The following is a 21,232-nucleotide window of genomic DNA, read 5'->3' on the forward strand; positions in this document are numbered from 1 at the left end:
AAGAAAATATAATCTTTCTTTGCCGCGGTAACAGATAGGAATCAAAAATCCTTTGACGTTTTTGTTTCAGGTACAAAGAGGTAGGCTTTGAATAATTGCAGGATAATATACGACTTTCGTCGGATATAAAATTACTGTAGAAGTAATTCAGACATTCAAGATATGTGCTGTCTTAAGGAAGTATTACTACCAGTGTTGCAAAGTAAGCCTCTTTAAAGCTAAATTTAGCCTTTTTAAAGCATACACCACCATAAGTAGTGATATAGGGTATATATAAGTTTCTCATTCCGTGTGCAACACCAAGAAATATTCATCTGAGGCCCAACAAAGTATATATATTCTGGGTTCTTATCAAATTCTGAGTTGATTTAGCTATGTCGGTCTGTCTGTCTGTCTCCCAAAACACTCACACCTTAAAACTAAGCAAAGGAAGATAGCCAAATTTACCGAAAATATTCACTAATATCCTAAGCAAATTAGTATTGAAAATTATCAAAAATCGATTCCCATCGGGAAAAGTTATGAATCAAAATTTTAAAACAACTCCGAATAAATAAGCATTTTTTACTGTGTTACTGTGGAATTTTTTTCCGATCGGTCCATAATTGATCATAGCTCCCAGACAAGGTCCCCTCCCGAAAATCAATTAAACACAAATAACACATTATTACATTTAGATATACAGAAATGTTACTTTGAATTTTTTCCGATCGATACATAATTGGTCATAGCTCCCATTCAAGGTTCCTTCCCTCCCGAAAATACCAATACATACAACTATTGCTCTTATATACAGAAATGCACAGCTCTTAGGAAAATCTCTAAAAATAAAATTTCTACAAGTTTTAAGCAGCCTTATGATTTATATCACACAAAATTTATATTAAATACTAAAAATAAAGGCATTAATGATGGAAATATATTTGAATACAAAAATTAAGCAAATGTATAAAAACAAAATTTCCATATAGAAAATTAGTTAAAAGATATTTGGTATTTACTTTCCACAACCATCGTCTTTATTTGTAAACTTGTTTTGAACAGTTTTCTTTTGTATAAATCATTGTTAGAATATGAAAAATTCAATAAAATGCTTGAATTTATTCCCAACATTCTTATAAAGCTGTGGTTGTTTTGTTAACACTTTTGCATAGAAATACTTTTAAATTAATTTTTAATTTACGTTGAAAATAGGTAAGAAGAAAAAACTTAATTCCATTGTAAATATTTTAAAAAATTTTCTGCGGTCTACGAATATTAAAAATGTCTTTAGCCAGGTTTAATTCAGTTTTGTAAATGTTGAAAACATATTAAAATACATATTATTCATTGGATTTTAATTATTATATTATAATTAAAATCCAATGAATTTAATATCGACTCTTATTTATATTAAGAACAAAATAAAGGGCACTGTTGGCAGTTTGACCTTTTGTGACTTAAAAGATCCGAGTATGTCACTATATGAAAAAATTAATTTAAAAAAGCCTCAGGATTCTGGATACATTAAGCTTTAAAAACTCTCCTTTATTTTGTTTTCATTCTGTTTCTGATTTCTTTCTGACTTTTAAAGTTAAATGTATTTTATGTTAAATTATGCAATTTTCCTGCAATGAAAGTAAACTACATGGATGAAAAGAAAATATAATTGTTTAAACATTTTCATTAAAAAATAATTATAACAAGTGAATTTAAAACATGGTTTATTATGATAAAATGGCAGTTGTATAAAGATTAAAGTGTAATAATTATAATTATACTAAAGCATAACACATTCAAAATTAAAGATAAATAAGAACAAAATGGCAACAAAAACCTTGCTTATCAATGTTACAAAATTAAAGGAAATTTTCTATTTACTTAAATCTATCCAGCCTTAAATAAAAGATATTTTTCCTTGAATATTTCCTATACAAAGAGGGGGTTTCCTTTACTTCAATTTTCAATATTGTGTTGTATTCCATTGAGGGTCATCATTTTAGCCACCACATCTTATTACACGGTTGTTATCAATTCGTTATCTATTTGTGTTTTTTTTTTAGGTTTAAGGAATTTTACGAAATGTTTTTCAAACCAAACTGAATGAAGTTTTTTTATTATATCATGAGTTTCTTTTTTCATTCGGTAAATACATTTCCTTTCGTTTACTTAACAAATCTCAATCTCAGCCAGACGTGAAAAGAAGCAACCATCCGCTTTTCCAGCAAGCAGACAAACAGACATTTATACAATAATATGTAATCAATGAAACTTATGACACTTTTGGGTCTTGTTATTACCACCAAAGATTTGTGTGAGAATTTTTATTTCATTTTATTTTTCTTATTACATATTTGGGAAATTTTCTTTCTTTTTATTAATTTCAATTTCAAAATGGTTGTAAAAATACAATCAAGCTTAGTTTATAGTTTAATTAATTAAGTTCTTTTATGTACTTTTTTCCTTACAATATACATACACACTTTCACATAGAGAGAAAAAATATGTTTGTGGTAAACATGTGGTAAGAGCAAGATATTATGGTTAAAATTATGATTGTAGTCTAAAGATTTTATCGTTATTGTATGAATATTAAAATATCATATTATGATTAAACATAGTTAAAATATTTCATCATAATATTTTGTTATTTATCATAGTGTTGTTATACATGATTATATTATGATCTAATGTGATCTTAATTTCATAATAAAATATATATCGGAATCAAGTTTATTTTGATAACTGAGTCAGTAAATTTTAATCTGTATGAGGTTGTTCTGGAATAAGTAGTTTTGTTCTTGTTCATATGACAACACAACATACAATGGTTATGTAACATATAACAACATAACATATAATTGTTTCAGTGAATAAAACTTGAAAAAATGTTTACAGTAACAATGCTGTTTAATTAAGGTAATAATTATATGTTTTTAGTTGTAGTAACCATATGTATATCGAATAAAAATATATATTTTTTAGCCGAAATATACTATTATATATCGATACTAGACTAAACACTATGCATTAGTTGTTGCAACTATAAACTCTATATGTGATTTTGAGACATGAAGTTTATGCAATACACATACATGTGGGTAATTTAGATGAAATTTGCAAGTTAGTGCTATTGCACATTTTTCGGAAACAGTGAAAATACAGTTGCTTTAACTCCTTCGGACTATTTTTTGATTATAGCTGATCATATATACTTTGCATACAAATAGCACTTACCTTGATGTAAATTCATTAAAATCGATTTTTTGAGTTACGTCACTTGGTACGAAATTAAATTTATTATAATCCCCTTATCAACCGTCTAAATTTACTCAATTTCAACCTTCTATATATCTTTATTTGGCTGGTCGTTGTTCAACTCTCATTTAGTTCTTTCATTTATACTCTATACCACTTTAGTGAGGAGTATATATTGGGTTTGTGCTGAAGTTTGTCCTATACCCACCTTAAATATACCAATCGGCTTAGAATCATCCAGCCGTCCGTCTGGCTGGATGTCCATGTAAACCTTGTGCACAAGGTACACACCGCAATAATTGATAATTGGATGTAATTTGGCACAAACGCTTCATTTGGCCCAAGGACAAAGCCTATTTAAAATGGTTAAAGTCGGTCCATTATTTCGACTAGCCTCCATACAACCGTACCCCACAAATAAGGCCTTTGGGCTTATAATTAATTGAAATGATCTATTATGTCAACAGATGTCGACAAAACTTAGTTTTATAGAACCTTAAAAGGCACTACTGGTTTTTGTAATAATTGGGCTTCATTTGACTCTAGCCTCCATACAAACTCCCCTTCAGAAAATGACTTAAAGATACAAAATTCACTTACAACCACTAATAACACTTTTAAATTCTACATAAATAACTTTGAAGTAAACTTAACTTCCCCTACCAACATTTCTAAGGATAGAGTCACATTTAGCACTACTTCCCTTTGAGGCCTCTTGTAAAAAATCTATTTTTTTGCCAAAAAAAAGTAAAAATATTCCCCATTTTTAACACACTGACTGGTGTAGGGTATCATATGGTCGGCTACGGCCGACTATACATTCATACTTGTTTTTAATTTGTGATAAGTCAATAAAAAAAAAACATTTTCTTTAAAAACTTTATAAAAATACCTACAACATTATAAAAACACAATTCCGATAATAAATATAATTATATACACAAAATTTTATTATGTATATTATAAAAAAAAAAAAAATAAAATTCTTATCGACCTATCTGTGGCCGCCCATTGTTTCCCCCAAAAAATGTCTAATATTGTTTACTCATATTTCTTACTTTGATATTTAATTCCCAGACACGAAAAAGTTATTTTCATTTTAGGTTCAATGAATTATATTCATGAAAATAATACTTAACAAAAAAATCACATTTTTAACTTTATTTCTATTTGTCGCATAAATATTTTATTCAATTAAAATAAAAAGGAAAAAGGGAACAAAAAATGGTATGTGACTTGAAATAAGTTGAGTTCTTATCATAATGTAAAAATCTTTAAGGTCAATATACTTATCAAAGATTATTTCTAATAAGCAACAAAATGAAATTTTGCTTATTTTTATGAATTGTATAAAAAAAATTTAACAAAAGAACAACTGTTCAAAAATAAGAATTATGTATAATAGCATCAGTGATTTTTGATTAGCTTTAATAACCGAAATTTTTTTTAAATAAACATATTTTAATAATAGGATTTAAGTACATAAATAATGGAAATTATTTAAATTTTGTCAAAAATATGTTTAATAATAAATATATAACTTCATTAGATATTAGGATATTCAGTTATTAGTTTTTATATTTACCATCAAGAAGAAAAGGTATATTGATTTTGTCATTCTGTTTGTAACACATAGAAATATTGGTCATAGACCCATAAATTTATTCTGGGCCCTTATTAAATTCTAAGACGATCTAGCCATGTCCGTCCGTCTTTCTGTCCGTCTTTCCGTCCGTCCGTCTGTCTGTTGAAATCACGATAGGGCCAACAAGGGAGAAGCTACACAGTTGAAATTTGGCATAAATATTCCTTATTCCCTACGGTTTGTATTGTATGAGCAATATCAGTCCACGATTTCGGATAGCCCCATTACAAGTGGACTTCCAAAAACAGTTTTAACGGGCATAACTGAATTAAGTATAGCGATGAAATTCAACATAAATAAGATTAATATGAGATTAATAAATTCAACATAAATAATAATTAATATGAGATTAACAAATTTTTTGAGGATCGGTACATAATTGACCCTATCCCCCACATAAGGTCCCTTTCAAAAAATTACTTTAGCTCTAATTACTGGTCTAGGTATAAGTAAGTTTCTTACGAACCAAAACCTCTGTAAAAACTTTTCTAGGATCGCCCCATAAATGACCATACCCTCATAATGCTCATTAGTTAATCTCTCTACCAAAATTAGTGAGATTCGGTCCTTAATTGACCGTACAAGGTCCCCTTTAGGACATGAGTTTAAAATAGCGATAAAATTTGATACAAGTAAGTTTTTCGCGATCCAAAATCTATATTAGAAATGGTGTGTGCATCGGTCCATAATTGGCCCTTCTTCCCACATTATGAAATACGGTTATGAAATTCGACATAAGAAACCTTAATACGTTAATCTTGCTACCGAATTTCATACTGTATGTGGAGGCAATTCATCCTATCTTGCAAATAAACCCTCTTTAGAAAATTACATTAACGCTAATTACTAGCATAAAAATGTGAGTACATCATTGATATTCAATAAAAATGTTTTATATGAACCAAAATCGGTTTACAAAAAATAATTGACCATATCCCTCATATAACGTCCTCTTTAAAATTTCATGGGTAGGATTCAAAAAATTACTATTACAGCGATGAAAATTGACATAAAAAGTATATACTTAGGAACATAATTCTTTATTCCGTATTTAATGAAGACTGATCTATAACTGACCCTATCCCCTATCAAAGGTTCCCTTCAGAAATAAGTTTTGGTTATTAAAATACGAGTTTTCCTTATTTCAAATACGAGTATTACGATGAAATTTGACATAAACAAGTTCTATATAAAACGATATTAATGTACAAAATTTTATGAGTATCGGTTCATAATTGACGCATATAAAGGTCAACTTCAGAAAATTACTCATACGCTCACGGTTTAAAAATTGAACAAAAATTTATTGTTTTTAAAAATTAATATTTTGTTAGTTCAAAAAGAGCTTGGTCGATAATTGACTTAAGTCATATTTCAAATATTATGCTTATGTTTATAGGTGAGCATTCCTTTTACGGCATATGGTTTGATGGTGGGTATATGAGATTCGGCACAGCCGTGTGTAACACTTTCACTTGTTTAGTTAAGAAATTCATATAATTTCCATAGAAAACTTATAAATTTTTCAAAATAAACAATTTATTATACTCACCATCTTGAGGACCACGACACCATTTATTTCTAAAATTTAGTATTGTGTATTTGTAGAAGGTTCGCATTATGATATAATTCTGTAACTGATTCAAAAGCAATAAAACACGTATAAATGTCGAGCAAGGCTGACCATATGATACCCTACACCAGTCAGTATGTAAAAAATCTGGATTATTTATCAATTTAAATAGTTTTTTACTTTAATTTCGGAATAGTTTTACTTATTGTGGACAAAAAAGAGATCTTATACTCATATGGGGTTAAGCGTAAATATGATTCTATCCTTTTAAATAAGACTTAAGTCTACTTCAAAGTTATTTATGTAGAATTCAATCGTGTTATTAGTGTTTATAAGTTAATTTTGACCTTCAACTTATGTTCTGAAGAAGAGTTTGTATGAGGTCCGTTTATTTACACTTCTATAAAACTAAGTTTTCCTAATTTATGTTGACATAATAGAAGGTGTAACATGTTCTATTAACCCTATTCGGTGAGTACGTTTGTATTGGGAGTAGGAAAAATAATGGACCGAGAAATAACATCCTTGTAGCATGCGCACAAGCTTTGCATGGACACACAGACTGACTGACAGGCGGACAGAGCAAATCGACTCAGAAAATTTGTTCTGAGCCGATTGGTATAATTTAAGGTGAGTGTAGAAACAATAGTTTTGGGTGTTACAAACATTAGCATAAACGTATTATACCCTCCCCACCATAGTGGCATAGGGTATAATTATCTTAAAACATACTATTTTATCCTTAATGTTATTACATTTGAAACAACTTATTTTTATTTTAATGGCAAACCACTATCAACATCACTGCATGTTTGTGTTTGATAGAGTTTTATCTTAACTTGTCAGTTTTTTTGTGTGCTATACATGTCAAAATGAAATTATTACAAGTGTCAGTTGCAAACGTGTTGCACTTGTTGAGCTGAAATTACTGTTGAGATCCATTAGAAAAAATCAGTCATACGCATACAATGAAAACAGCAAGAACACACATATATAAACATTCATTCATACTTCAAGGTAAAACCTGCAGGTTCTGGTGACAGGATTAACACCTTAGATAGCACATCTCAAGCGGCTAGTTAACGTAATACATATTACAACCACAATTCATTTTCATTAGAAATGGACAATTGACTTCACAATATAATAGTCATATATTTGGGGAACAGTTTACCTAAAAGGTATCCATTATAAAACTGCAGGCATATGCATGTAAAAGAGTGTTTGTACATCTTGAAAAATGTTTATGTTGCAAACGCTTTAAATTGATGTTAGAACATTACGAACAGCACGCCATAGTCAGTTAAATGTCAGTGCTAAAACGAAATTCTTGGAAAGTGTATAAGCAAACAACCTTTAAACACACTATAACTTGAGTGTGATACTTATCCATATACAGTAGACTAACATTTCATATAATACCACAAGTTGCAACACACATTGTTTATGTTTGTACTTTTTTTGAAAAAAAGTTGTGACATTGTTAATACATTGAAGTAGTTTGGATAACGTTTAACAAAATATGAGGTTTCTTATTCTTGGTTAGATAAAGTGAATAACAATTGATCAGTTCAAAATGTTCTTTTAAAATCTGCGTATTTTTCAACAACTCAATAAAATGAAAATATGAAAGCAAATTTTTACTCTATTTTGTATACAGTTTTTTTTCAAATCCGTGGTCATGTTCAAAATTATATACCCTCCACCTTCGTGAGAAGGGTATATATAAGTTTGTCATTTCGTTTGTAATTTCTATAATATAATTTTCCGACCCTATAAAATATATATAATTCTGGATCCTTATAGATAGCGGAGTCGATTAAGCTTTGTCCGTCTGTCTGTTGAAATCAATTTTCTGAAGACTTCAGATATTTTCGAGATCCAAATCTTCAATAATTCTGTCAGACATGCTTTCGAGAAGTTTCCTATTGAAAATCAGCAAAATCGGTCCATAAATAACAGAGATATAGGTAAAAATCTGAGACTACCTCTGAAAATTTCCTCAACAAATTAAAAATAAAAGCATAAAAACAACAACAAGGAGATAAAGCAGTAATATGTTGGTAATACAGCTTATATTTGATTGACATGTGTGCAGAGATACAAAATAAATAAAAACTGTTTTTTAAAACATACTTGGTGAATGGTATATAAGATTCGGCACAGCCGAATATAGAAATCTGACTTGTTTAAAATTTATTTTGTTTTACATATAATAATTTTGTTTTTGGTTTATGTTTTATAAATCATCAACAGACAGACTTATATATTTATATATTTATGTATATAAAAGTTTGTTCTATTTTCTATTTTCAGTTAATATTGGTGACTTTGTGTAACTTTTAAATAAAGATTAAAGACTTAAGCAAAAAAAATTAAAATGTTGACGACACATCATTTACCACATCTGCATCATCGTGGCAGTACGGCTGTAGAATTGGATAAAATAACAAATTTAAATACGGTAAGTAAAGAAATGATCATCTTTTTTTAAAAAAAAGTACAGAATATTGGCTAAGTAATTTTTCGATTATTTGATTTCTCTAAAGATTTATTAAACTCCAGAAAAATTAAAAATACCCAGCAAAAACTAACGTTGAAAAGTAATTAGTTATAAAGTCTAATTTTCTCCAGCTTTTTATTGGCAAGAATTTATCAAGTATTTAAATAAGTTCATACAAATAAGGAATACGAACATCAGCATCGTGATCTTTAGTCCTCTATCGTACTCACAACAACACAGCTTACGTATGTTATTGTGAGCATCTCTGAACTTAGACCTTGTACTAATATTGGAATCACTGTTGTAGAGACAATCATTTCTAACTTTTTTTTCAACACTCTATTGGATTCCTTCATATAAGCATAACTGTAACAAATATTTCTATACAAAATCCAATTTATTAAAACCTTATAAAATAAAAATATGTTTATTTGTATGCAAATTACCAACAATTCTCGAAGGAAATGTATCAAATATTTTAATAATTTATAAACATAAATTTGATTTATATTGTGTAAAAACTATTAAAGGTACAGAGTAAACATGTGGAAAGGAATAGTAAATCAAGCTCAACTTTTCTGTTCCCTACAAGCATATAGAGCAATCGTTGAAATATGCACAGAAAAAAAACATGAATTAAAATGGTTACTTTAACTGTAACATTTTCATTGTAAAAATATACTGAACATAATTCATGAAAACATAAATAATTAAAATTTATATTGATTTCGATACATATTTTTAAGAAAGTTGTTACATCGTCCGACAAAAAGAAAAAATCGTTAGACAATAACCGGATGATATATGGTCTGATGCTATAAATTTAAGGAAAAAAATCTACGTTTTTAGTTTTTCATTTAGTGATCATGAAAGGACACATGATCACGAAAGGACTTCAAAGGTTTAAAAGAGTACATTTAAAAAAAAAATATTTTAAAATAATTTTACTAATCAAACGAGTCAAATTAACCAAATTAAATGCCAATAAGAACAGTTGGGAAATATTTTGTATTATTTTAACTTTATACTGTTAAGATGAAAATATGTCAAAAATGTCTTTTAAAATTTTTATCCTTAAAAATCTATTAAAATTTTCAGTATTATTTTTTTCAGAAAAATGTTGTTTTATACATCGTTTCATCATGACACAAAATACTTTACAACTCTTTTTGTTAGTTTGACATCAAATTTGGCACTGTTTGATCAGTAGAAGTATTTTAAAATATTTTTGCAAAAAATTACTTTTTAAAACTTTGTAGTCCTTTTGAAAGGACACAGAATCACGAAATGAAAAACTAAAAACGCAGATTTTTTCCCTTAAATTTGTAGTTTCAAATATATATATCATCCGGTTCGTGACTAATTTTGAAAAACTAAAAACGCAGATTTTTACCCTTCCATTTCTAGTTTCAGACATATATCATCCGGTTCGTGTCTAATTTTGAGTGTCCGACGGTGTTATAGAACACTATTATTTAGGATCATAATTTCATCGAAAATCCATATACATAAGCACATGGATTTTCCATCATAATGTGAACATGTATAACAATGTTATTATAAATAGGAATATATTATGATGTCATATTTCAAAATAGTTTCAATAACCATAATATGTTTAGACTACAATAAAAAATTTAACCATAATTTATTGCTCTTAAATCATAATTATTGTTGCAGCATCTGAATAATGATATGTTATCTACAAAACATTTATACATACTTTTTTTTAGAAATTGTAATTTTACTGATTCAGAAAAAATTATTTTGATTTTTAAATTGAATGACGATAATAACAAGGGAAAATTTTGAATAAATGTTAGAACTGCATTAAACCATAATAGTATATTTTAAATTAGTTACACTAATCATAATATGTTTAGACTCCAATAATAAATTTAACCATAATATGTTGCTCTTAGAACATGGTTAACGAAACCAATTTTTTCAGAATCACTTTCTGAGTCGATTTAGCTATGTCCGTCCGTCTGTCTGTCTGTCTGTCTGTCTGTCTGTGTGTCCATGTAAACTTTGTGCGCACGCTACAGGTCGCATTTTTCAAGATAATTTGATAAAATTTGGCACATACTCTTTTCTTGGTTCAAGGACGAACGCTATTGAAAAATCGCCATTTGTTCGCTATGGGTTGAAATCGGTTCATTATTTCGCCTAGCCCCCATACAACCGTACCCACGAATCGGTCTCTTAGGCTTATAATTACGTTAAATGATCTAGTATGTTAACAAAAACCTTCAAAACTTAGTTTTATAGAACAAACTCCCCTTCAGAAAATGTCTTGAAGGTTAAAATTCACTTATAATTTCTAATAAAACGATTGTAATCTACATAAATAATTAGGTAGACGTAAATTCCTCTACGAAAATTTATAAGGATAGGCCCATATTTACCCTTATTTCCCTATGAGCCCTCTTGTAGAAAATCTTTTTTTTGTCAATAATGCGTAAAAATATTCCACAATGCGGTTTAAGAAAAAATTAAATTTTTTTTGGAAAATTATCCACTTTTTTAACATACTGACTGGTGTAGGGCATCATATAGTCGGCAATGTCCGACTATACATTCGTACTTGTTTATGTTTTGTTGAAGTTTTGTTTATGTTGATGTTTGAAGGGATTTACTAAGATAGGGATGGGCGTATAAGATTCTTATATGTATGTGACTAATATGGAAATTACTTTACTTGGAGCAATGTTCAATTTTGGCGGATCATTTCAATGGGAAGTGAAATAAACTATATCCCCTATAGGGTACAATGAAATCCATAACATATGGCTCACTTGCAAGAATATATGAAAAAATTATACATACTTCTATTATATCTAACACTAAATAATTTTGCAATTCAACCAATTGTGTCTGTCTGAGAGAACAAGGGAGCATATTTTAGCTAAAGCATTTGTATAAGTTCTAACTATTTTAAGAATTAAATATGCACACAAAAATCTTTTCAATATTAAAAAGTTATATTTGATAATTATACATTTAAATATCTTGGAAACTAAAGTAATTCAATTTATTTGTTATACTAGCAGTAATCTAAAGTTTATCGGTGGTATTCATAAACTTTTATCAAAGGTTTATAAACGAAATTTTCAAGCAAAAATTGTTCTATAAATCTTCGATAAATGTTTACGAATAAGGCAGTCTATATATAAAAAATAATTTTAACAATTATATTTTCCTACTTGTTGGGTATTATGAAGTTCGCTTCGTCCGTAAATTCCTTTTAAACTTAATGGACATATCGATCGATATTGAATAGCGCTAGTTGACCCTTGACTCTTTTGTGATAGTATTTACATATACATATGTATGTATATATGGTTGTATGTATTTACATGAACATTTCCATTAGCTCCATTATATTTATTTATTCTAAAATATTTATGTAATTCGATATGCTTAGTTGCTTTTCCAAGGATATGAATGTCATATCCTGTGTTAATAAATATAAATGCACACTTATCATTATGAAAAACTATTTTTTTATATACATATATAGAAATATTTCTAAGTGAAATTGCTGTTTAATTTTGTAAAGTGAGTATGGAAATGTTGTATTAAATTATTATTTTTATTATTAAATAAAATATTTATTATATACAATTTTACTTATTCAGGAATTATAAAAATTAAAAAAAAATTCTAATCTACATTGTGACTTTTGCTCATGGGTACCGTTAAAAAGATTGTGGTGTTCTCATCGAACTATAAAGTGGATCAATAGAAATACAACATTTTAAGCCGATATCTCTCTTAAGCACAGATGTAGCTCTAGTTGAAAAGAACAAAAATTGTAAAACTTTTTTTTTCATTTCAAAAGGAATGTTTTACATTGTGAAATTGTACTGTTTTTATTAAAGACACCAGTACGTATACGTGTTAATCATTTATATATAAAATATTAAGTATACGTCTATTTCAAAAAAGCACTTGAAAGTGCGATTTTGATCTTGAAAATGAAGTATTTTGGATTTTATTTGTTCGCAATGTTTGTTCTTTATGACATGAAGTATTTTTTCAAAGAGACGAAGAACAGGGTCCGTCGGTTTTGTCGAAAGTCATATACTTTTTTAAGGTTATCTTCCTGCATCCAACTTTTAAAGTTGGATGCTTATCATTGTGAACCTGCTCATCATTGGACACCTGTACGTATACTTGTAAATTATTTATTGTTGTTATAAATATTAAGTATACGCCTAATTTAGACAATGAGGAGGCCTATACAAAAAACAAGACTTAAGGCAAAATTACGAGACTGTGATGATTTTTCTTTTCTGTCTTTTATAATGTAGTGGTGTACATATATGGTTTTATTTTTTCGTGTTGAACTGTATAATTGTATCAGTAAAGATTTTTAGACTTCTAATATATTTGAATTTCTAATTATACATTCAATTTACTTGCTGTTGATATATTTTTCTCTTTCGTCTAGAACCACCTTCTTTTAGAATCAAAACACCAACACAATTTTGTAACATTGTAACTAATTTCATGTTCTCTACAAGAATGGGCGTGAAAAATATGCTGTTCTATGTGTAGTGTATGTATTTTTAAATATAAGAGGCAAGTGTAAATGATGCCACTGTTATTTACAAGAATATTTTTGATAATTTATGATGCCAAACTTAATAGACTTAAGCATAAGAAAGCATTTTCGAATTATAATCAAGCATATACGATTACATGGAACCCTAACTAGTTTGGGAGCTGAATTTCATGGTCTATTTGGAAGAGTTAGTGTAAGATTTTAGCGAATTATTTTACTACTTATTATCACTACGACCTACATGAACAGGACAGTCAGACCGAAAGACATTATTTAATAATGATTTAACATGACTTCAATTCGATTGGTGACAACCGTCATTACAAACGTCTAATATTCTGCTTAATGCTTTAGGGTACAAAAAATTTAGAAAGTGTAAAAACCTAAAGTCCATTTCAATTTGTTACAAAAACATTTTAACGCTTCATTGATTTTTTATTTCTAAAACCCTAAAGCAATTTTATTCTTTTAAACTCATACTACATAGATTAGCGTTATCCTATTGTGTATTACTAGACCTAAGCAAACAACTAAATAAATTTAATATCCGGCTGAAAACAAAAAAAAAAAAACATTATTTATTGCTTTAGAATATATTATAAAGTCTGGAAAAAATTTCAGACTTCCTGTTTGATTAAGAAATTTATAATTATAAGAAAATATATGAAATTTTCTTTAACATAATTTTAAGAAAAATAAAAATCTATTAAAATTTAAATATTGCAGAGAAAGTAATGAATTTAGGATATGTACACATGTTATTTTTATCTTTATGACCATGATGTATGCTGTCTATGATAAAATTATTTTTTTTTCTTTTTCATTTTTCTTTTGTTAATAATGTTTTTGCTGAAATAATTTTTAATATTTCATTTAACAAACTTTAAAGATTATAAATTTGGCAAAATTGTTTCAAAGCCATTGCTTTCACATAAATAAATATGTCAATCTTATGCATCATTGAATGTTAGAAATTTGAAAAGGCTTTTGAAAATTAAATCTGACATTTTCTTCTCCAAAGCTCTTTTAAAAAATTAATGAATTTTGTTGTTGTTGATTTTTTGTAAAAATATCTTAAATACATTATATGTCCCTTTTTTTGTTAAAGGCTGGTTGCTTTTTGTTGGTTAGAGGAAGTAAAAAAGGAAAATCTTTTTATTATTTTTATTCAAATAGCAATTTTTTGCTTGTGTGCATAAATTATGAATTTCTCGCAATTTTCGAACTCTCACACACACACACGTACTTAACTCCATTGAAAAACTTTTCTTTTACGAAATTCATTTAATGCTCGTTTTATAATTTTTTTTTAACATACAATAGAAAAGACATCAATACTTTTTTTGTGAATTTAATTTATGCCAAAACTTCTTCTTTAATATTTTATAATAAGTACTCATTCATATACAAAAAAAAAGTTTTGTATTTATAGCTGTTTGTTAGATTTGTGCATTTGCTGAATGGTTTTTTTATTTGCCAAATTCAGCAACTTTTAAACTTCAAATAAAACAAAATTCTTAAGAAATTGAAAATCAGCACATTTAGTTTTCTTTTCATTATTTCTTTCATTTTTGTTTTTATTATATTTTTCATATTTTACTCTGATTGCCCCACTGTCTCTTATCTTATCTTTAACACTTTTATTATATTATCAATTCTCCATAATGGCTAATTAAATTCCAGACCTTAATTAAATTTACATAAAATACGCAAATAAATTTTTTATTTTTATGTTTTTATTAAAGAAAATTTTTACTGAATTTTTTTCTTTGCACTTTAAATTTATTACTATTTCTTTTTTTCATTCATTCATGTTTTATTTTTTATTCCATTTTCTCTCGTAAAATCACCACCTCTAATGATTATCTTGAAGCTGTTTGTGCTGACAGTGTTACAGTTACTTTGCTCTATGGCAGCAAAAGTAATGTTTTATGTTAGTAATAAGTTATATATAATTTTTTATCTCGTTCTTGTTTTAAATGGCTTCACTAGGAACCTGCTTAAAGGCATGAACTTTTGACAACACTGCATTAAAAGCAAAGAAGCTCAGCAATGGCATGAGAATGTTGAAAAATATAAGAAATTCTTTATTTATTGAAGTTATTTGAATATTTTTTAGCACAATATACAAACACAAACACACATAAGTATTTATGTATAACAGTAGTAGTATTTTGTTTTTCAAGTTTTATTTTATTTTGAATGTATAAAATGATACATATAGACTTTTTATTATTATAACATTACTTTTTTTATTCATATGGGCTTTAGTCGAAATAAAAGGGTTCTTTTTATTTGATGTTTTAATATTTATACAAATTATTCATGGTTTTAATCATAAAATAGAATCGAAATTTTTACTTTGAAATGTTATTTTTATTATCCTTATTATTCTAATTTGCTTTTACGGTATTAGCACTTAAGAGAACACTTGAGTTTGTGGTTTAAATAATAAATAAGACTTATTTTAAAGAAACATATTAAAGTATTTATATTAGTCTTTAGTTTTGTGTAATCACATTTGTACTGGGTTAACTTTAATTCGATTATCCCAACCGTAGGCTTGATGAAATTTATTTGTGGTTTTAGGTGAAATTAAAATTTGTTAAATTACATGCAATTGTATATATCAAATATCGAAAATATTTTTTTTTTGCTATTTTCAACATATCTTAAACATTTGTAAGAAAATGTATACATTTATAATTTTTGAAAAGCTAACTTTACAAAAAAATAAAATATTTTCATTTAAAACACTAGTATAAATGTATAGTCGGGCATAGCCGACTATATGATATCCTACATCAGTTAATATGTTAAAAATTGGGAATATTAAAAAATCAGGACCCAGATTATATATACTTTTATGGGTCTTAGAAGAATATTTCGATGTGTTAAAATTTGAATGACAAAACCAATATACCCACCCCCTTTTTTTGATGGTGGGTATAAACTGAAAATGAAATTAAAATTGTCCATGAATTTTTTTGTTTCCACAAAAGTGTAAAGAATGTGGGTCCTTACTAACATTAAAGTCGATCTAGCCATGTCCGTTCTTCTATGTTTTTGTTGAAATCACGATATGGATCAGTTAAAATTTTTTTATGAACATTGATTTTTTTTTTTTTTTGGTATTGAAAACTAGCAATATCTATACATACTTTCACCCAGTCCTAACCATGATAAAAATTTGTACAATTTAGTAATTCCACAAACATTTCGACAACTTCAAATTGTCATCCCTTTCGATTTAGTTATAAATCGAAACATACAATCTACTCTTAATTGCGGTTTCTATGGCGTATAAATCCTTTACTCATTCGGTTCATATTTTTGTCCCCTTTAATTTTAAAATCTAATTCGGTTTCTATGGCTTATAAATTAGATCCTTAACTCATTCGGTTCATATTTTGTGGATCTCTAAACTAGGGCATCTCAGGAATTTTTTAAAAAAGTTAACCGTTTTTAACAAATGATATTTCGTTCGGCAGGTTTTCGATTACACGTTTTTAAGATTTCATTAAAATTTCATGAAGTCCTGGGACAAGGACTATATAGTTGAAAATGTCCTTCATTCTTGAATATATTGAAAAATGATATTTTGTTTTTCTTAATTTTTTTATGACAAAAAGACAAACTTATTTGCAATGCTATTTGAAAAAAAAATCGAAAGGGACAAAAACTGAAAACAGCATTTTTTGGTCGATTTATTTTGGAATTACCCTATATGCAAAAATTATACTATACTGTATGGTGAACATCGGACCATAATTGACTTTACCTCCTGTTCGCCTTAAGAAAATCACTTTAAAACGCATAACTATTTTAATAATACCTGTAGGATGATTTGTCTATAGTTGAACTTAAGTCAATAAGGAAAATCACTTGGATGCTAATAAGAGCCTTAGAACATAACAAATTTATGTATGATCATAATTAAAATCATAGTCATAACGAACAATATTATGGTAAATAAAAAATATTATGATAAAATATTTTAGCTGATTTAATCATAACATGATATTTTAAAATTGTTACAATAACCATAATATCTTTAGACTACAATCATAATTTTAACCATAATATGTTGTTCTTAGAACATGGTTACCACAACCATGTTTTTTCTCTGCGTGTGGAGAATCAAATTTACGGCAGTTTGATTTCAAACAAATTTTTTCTATTGTCAGCAGTTTTGGAGTTATAGTAATTTTTCGTTCATTTAAGATATACAAATGTAATTGTAATATCTTTATGTACAACCAATAGTAATAACAGAATATCACTATGTAATTATAATTTTCGCGCCTGAGTTACTGACACATAATACGATCTATTGTAATGTAAATTTTTAAATTAAATTAGAAGGTGTAGTGATGAATCGCAATTAATAACTTAAACCAGCTTTTTTTGGTCGGTTTATTTTGGAATTACCTCATACATATTCAACAATTATTGTTTGTTGTGTTGAAAATTGTTTCTAATCTTTCTAAGTTTAAATCAATGTTCAGTGTTAAAAATACTATTTATTTAGAAAAATCATATTTTGGCATCCTTTAATAGGAATCACATATAAAAATCATTCTATTGTTTATTACATGTTCAAGCAGTAGCTATTACTTATGACTTACAATTCTGCTTCCGAAGTAGAACATGTTTTGCTGTGCTTGATGATGGGTATATAAGATTCGGCATAGAATCGTATATATGTGTTGAGCCGATAGTTCCACCTAAGAATTTCATCAAGTTCCTATTATTATTAAAGTTCCTATAGAACCTTCTTCAAAAATTACCTGCTCATAGCGACATTACAAATGCATAACAAATTTTAACATATTTCTTTAAAAAAATACATTATTTAAATTTAAAATATGTGTCAGAAAGTTTCTAAAATTAACTTGAAAACCATTTAATTTAAATTTACACTTTCTTAATACTTGAACACTTTTACACACATTTACACAATTTAACACTCTTATATACAAAACAAACTCACACACTCAGAGATAATGAACTTAAAAACACTTTAATATAAAATGCCAACGGATAAGGATGTTGATAACAAGGGAAACAGTACATACTGCAAAAGCATTGTCAGTAAATAATCGTTATATACGTACAGAGATATTTACACATACACACAAACATTCAGTGAATCATTAATATCCATTGTTAAAGCGGCATTTCTACTCAGACTTACAAAAAAGTGCGAAAGACGTTTTTAAAGGTCTTTAAACAAAAAATGGAAGAAATTTGTGCTGACGTTTGTAATGTCAAAAATTATTAAAAATTAAAATTATTAATTGGAATCTAAAACACTAATAAGATTTGTCGAATCCTATTAAAAATACCGTATTTTAGTATTTTTATACATCTACTGTCTATACTTAGGTAAAGCTTCTTTAAAATGTTTTCATCAACTGTGAGAACTGCTGTCGTAAAAATATTTAATTTATAAAAAAGTTTGTATGGATGAATGTACTACTATTGTTCTATTTGTTTTTCCCCGTTCAGCATTTTCCTTGTTTCAGGGGAAAAATATTGTTAATTTTTTTCTCTCATTTTTTATGTTATGTTTTTATTCTTAAGTATTAAATATATTTTTCATCTGTTAGAATTAGTATTGCGAACTTTATTGTTGCTAATTCGCCTCTAAGTATATACGAATGTGTGTCTTTTGTTTGTCTATTTTAAGATAATTTAATTGCAAAATTTCAGCAACTTTAATTTCAACATATGAAAAGTGTTTTTTTATTTTTCGACAATACTCGTGTTATAATAAAAGGAAATAACAAAAAGAAAATTAAAAGAAAAACTCATGCAAAAAATATGACACTTGCAAAAATTTTATGGGTCATGATGATACAACATTTTTTTTTATTTTGATTATTCTTTGTATTTTCTTGCTTTTGTTCTTTTCTTCATTTCATTTTGTATCTCAAGAATGCTCTTGTCTAATGTTTAAGGATAATTGTGTCATTCCATCTGCGTGTGCCATAAAGTAGGGAAAATGATACAATTTGCTTTGGTTTGTAAAGTAAGTGAGTAGCACTCCATTTTTTGTACTTTAACAGTGAGTTCGAAAATAAAATTTAACAATAAAATAAGGCACAGTGAAGCAACCTGAAGTCTATCATTTATAAATCTTGTCCATTATTATATGCCATTGAATACCAAAAATATCTTATTTGAACAAGAGATACAATAGGTCCTATAGTCTACAACTGTCATTTTAACAACATTCTTAACCACTGTTCATCCTCATAAACATGTGTATTTGTAATAAAATGATATTTTATAGCATATTTCCCATTGTCTTCATTTCTGTTTTTGGAAAGCAAAAAATCTTAATTCAAGTACTTATTTATATAATAACATTAAATGTGATTTAAAATTTTGTAAAATGATTTGCGGAAAATATGATACTTTGTTTTGATTTTATTAGTTTGATGTTTAATATAATAATAATACTTATATACGTAAATATATATGTAACTATTGAATCATACCCAGCAGATTTAAATTGTCAACTAAGAGCCAATTTATTTTTAGATAAAATTTTTATTTTAAATTTAAATATGAAAATCGAGCCTTTCGAAACTACCGCAAACTACAGGGCAGCAGTATTCATATAAAGTACAGTAATTTCTCGTGTACATTTTTACACTCTTCACCATAATTTGTATGTACGTGTTTGGGCAGTCGTTTGTAATCTCAAAATTTGTTTAAATCCAAACAAATTTTAAACTCAAATCTAATCGATTTCTGCTCAATTTTAGCCCAGTTGGTGTATGGTAATTATACCCTACACCACTATAGTGGGGAGGGTATTATACGTTTGTGCTGATGTTTGTAACATACAAAAATCTTGGTCCAATACCGATCGATTCATAATAATTTTTTTAGTCGATTTAGACATGTCCGTCTGTCCGTCTGGCTGGCTGTCCATGTAAACTTTGTGCGCAAGGTACAGGCCGCAATTTTCAAGATAATTTGATGAAATTTGGACCAAGCATGTTTTTTGGCACAGGGACGAAAATATGAAAATGGTTGAAATCGGTCCATTATTTCACCTAGCCCCCATACAACCGTACCTACCAATTTGAACTTTTTAAGTCAAAATTTCCAGTTAGCCCCCATGAAAAAAAACTTTAACAGTCATAAATGTTTAAAAAATGAGAGTATAGTTATGAAACTAAACTTAAATAAGTTTCGTGTGAGCAAAATGTTTATAAGGATCTGTCCATTATTAGCTACCCATGCCTAAAAGATTTCCTTCAAAAAATATCCTAACGCCCGTTACTGCATTAAAAATACGAGTGTAGCGCTGAAATTGGACACAATTAAGTTTATTATGAATTCTATGAGGATATGTGACACTACCTCCTTTAGGGTACAGAAAAAATAAAAGTACACCTACACAGAAAAAACTGAAAATGAGTTTTAATTATCAAAATAATTGTATCAAGCACGTTTTACACCTATAACTAAAATGATGATATCAATTATCAAATTTGTAAGAAAATAAAAATATATATTTTTTCCAAATAACGAATAAATCAGAACAATTAATGTCAATAATTGAGACAAGATTTAACATTGATTAATTCATTAATTGTATAAATTAAATATTTAATAAATATAAAATTGATTTTTTATTTATTTATTAATCAAATAAATTAAACTGTTTTGTAGAGAATTATTTAA

The 21,232-nt window shown here is 27.5% G+C and overlaps 1 protein-coding gene across 1 annotated transcript in view; it reads left to right on the plus strand.

Moving 5' to 3' along the window:
- The window catches only part of LOC111690811, a 74,147-nt gene that overhangs the window by 11,634 nt on the left and 41,281 nt on the right, over positions 1–21,232 (plus strand). Inside the window, exon 2 of the mRNA XM_023453379.2 lies at positions 8,772–8,919. Within this exon, the coding sequence (XP_023309147.1) occupies positions 8,836–8,919 (84 nt within the window). The 5' untranslated portion in view covers positions 8,772–8,835. The remainder of the gene's footprint in view (positions 1–8,771; positions 8,920–21,232) is intronic.

The sequence above is a fragment of the Lucilia cuprina genome, chromosome 2, assembly GCF_022045245.1.
Source record: "Lucilia cuprina isolate Lc7/37 chromosome 2, ASM2204524v1, whole genome shotgun sequence".
NCBI lineage: Eukaryota > Metazoa > Arthropoda > Insecta > Diptera > Calliphoridae > Lucilia > Lucilia cuprina.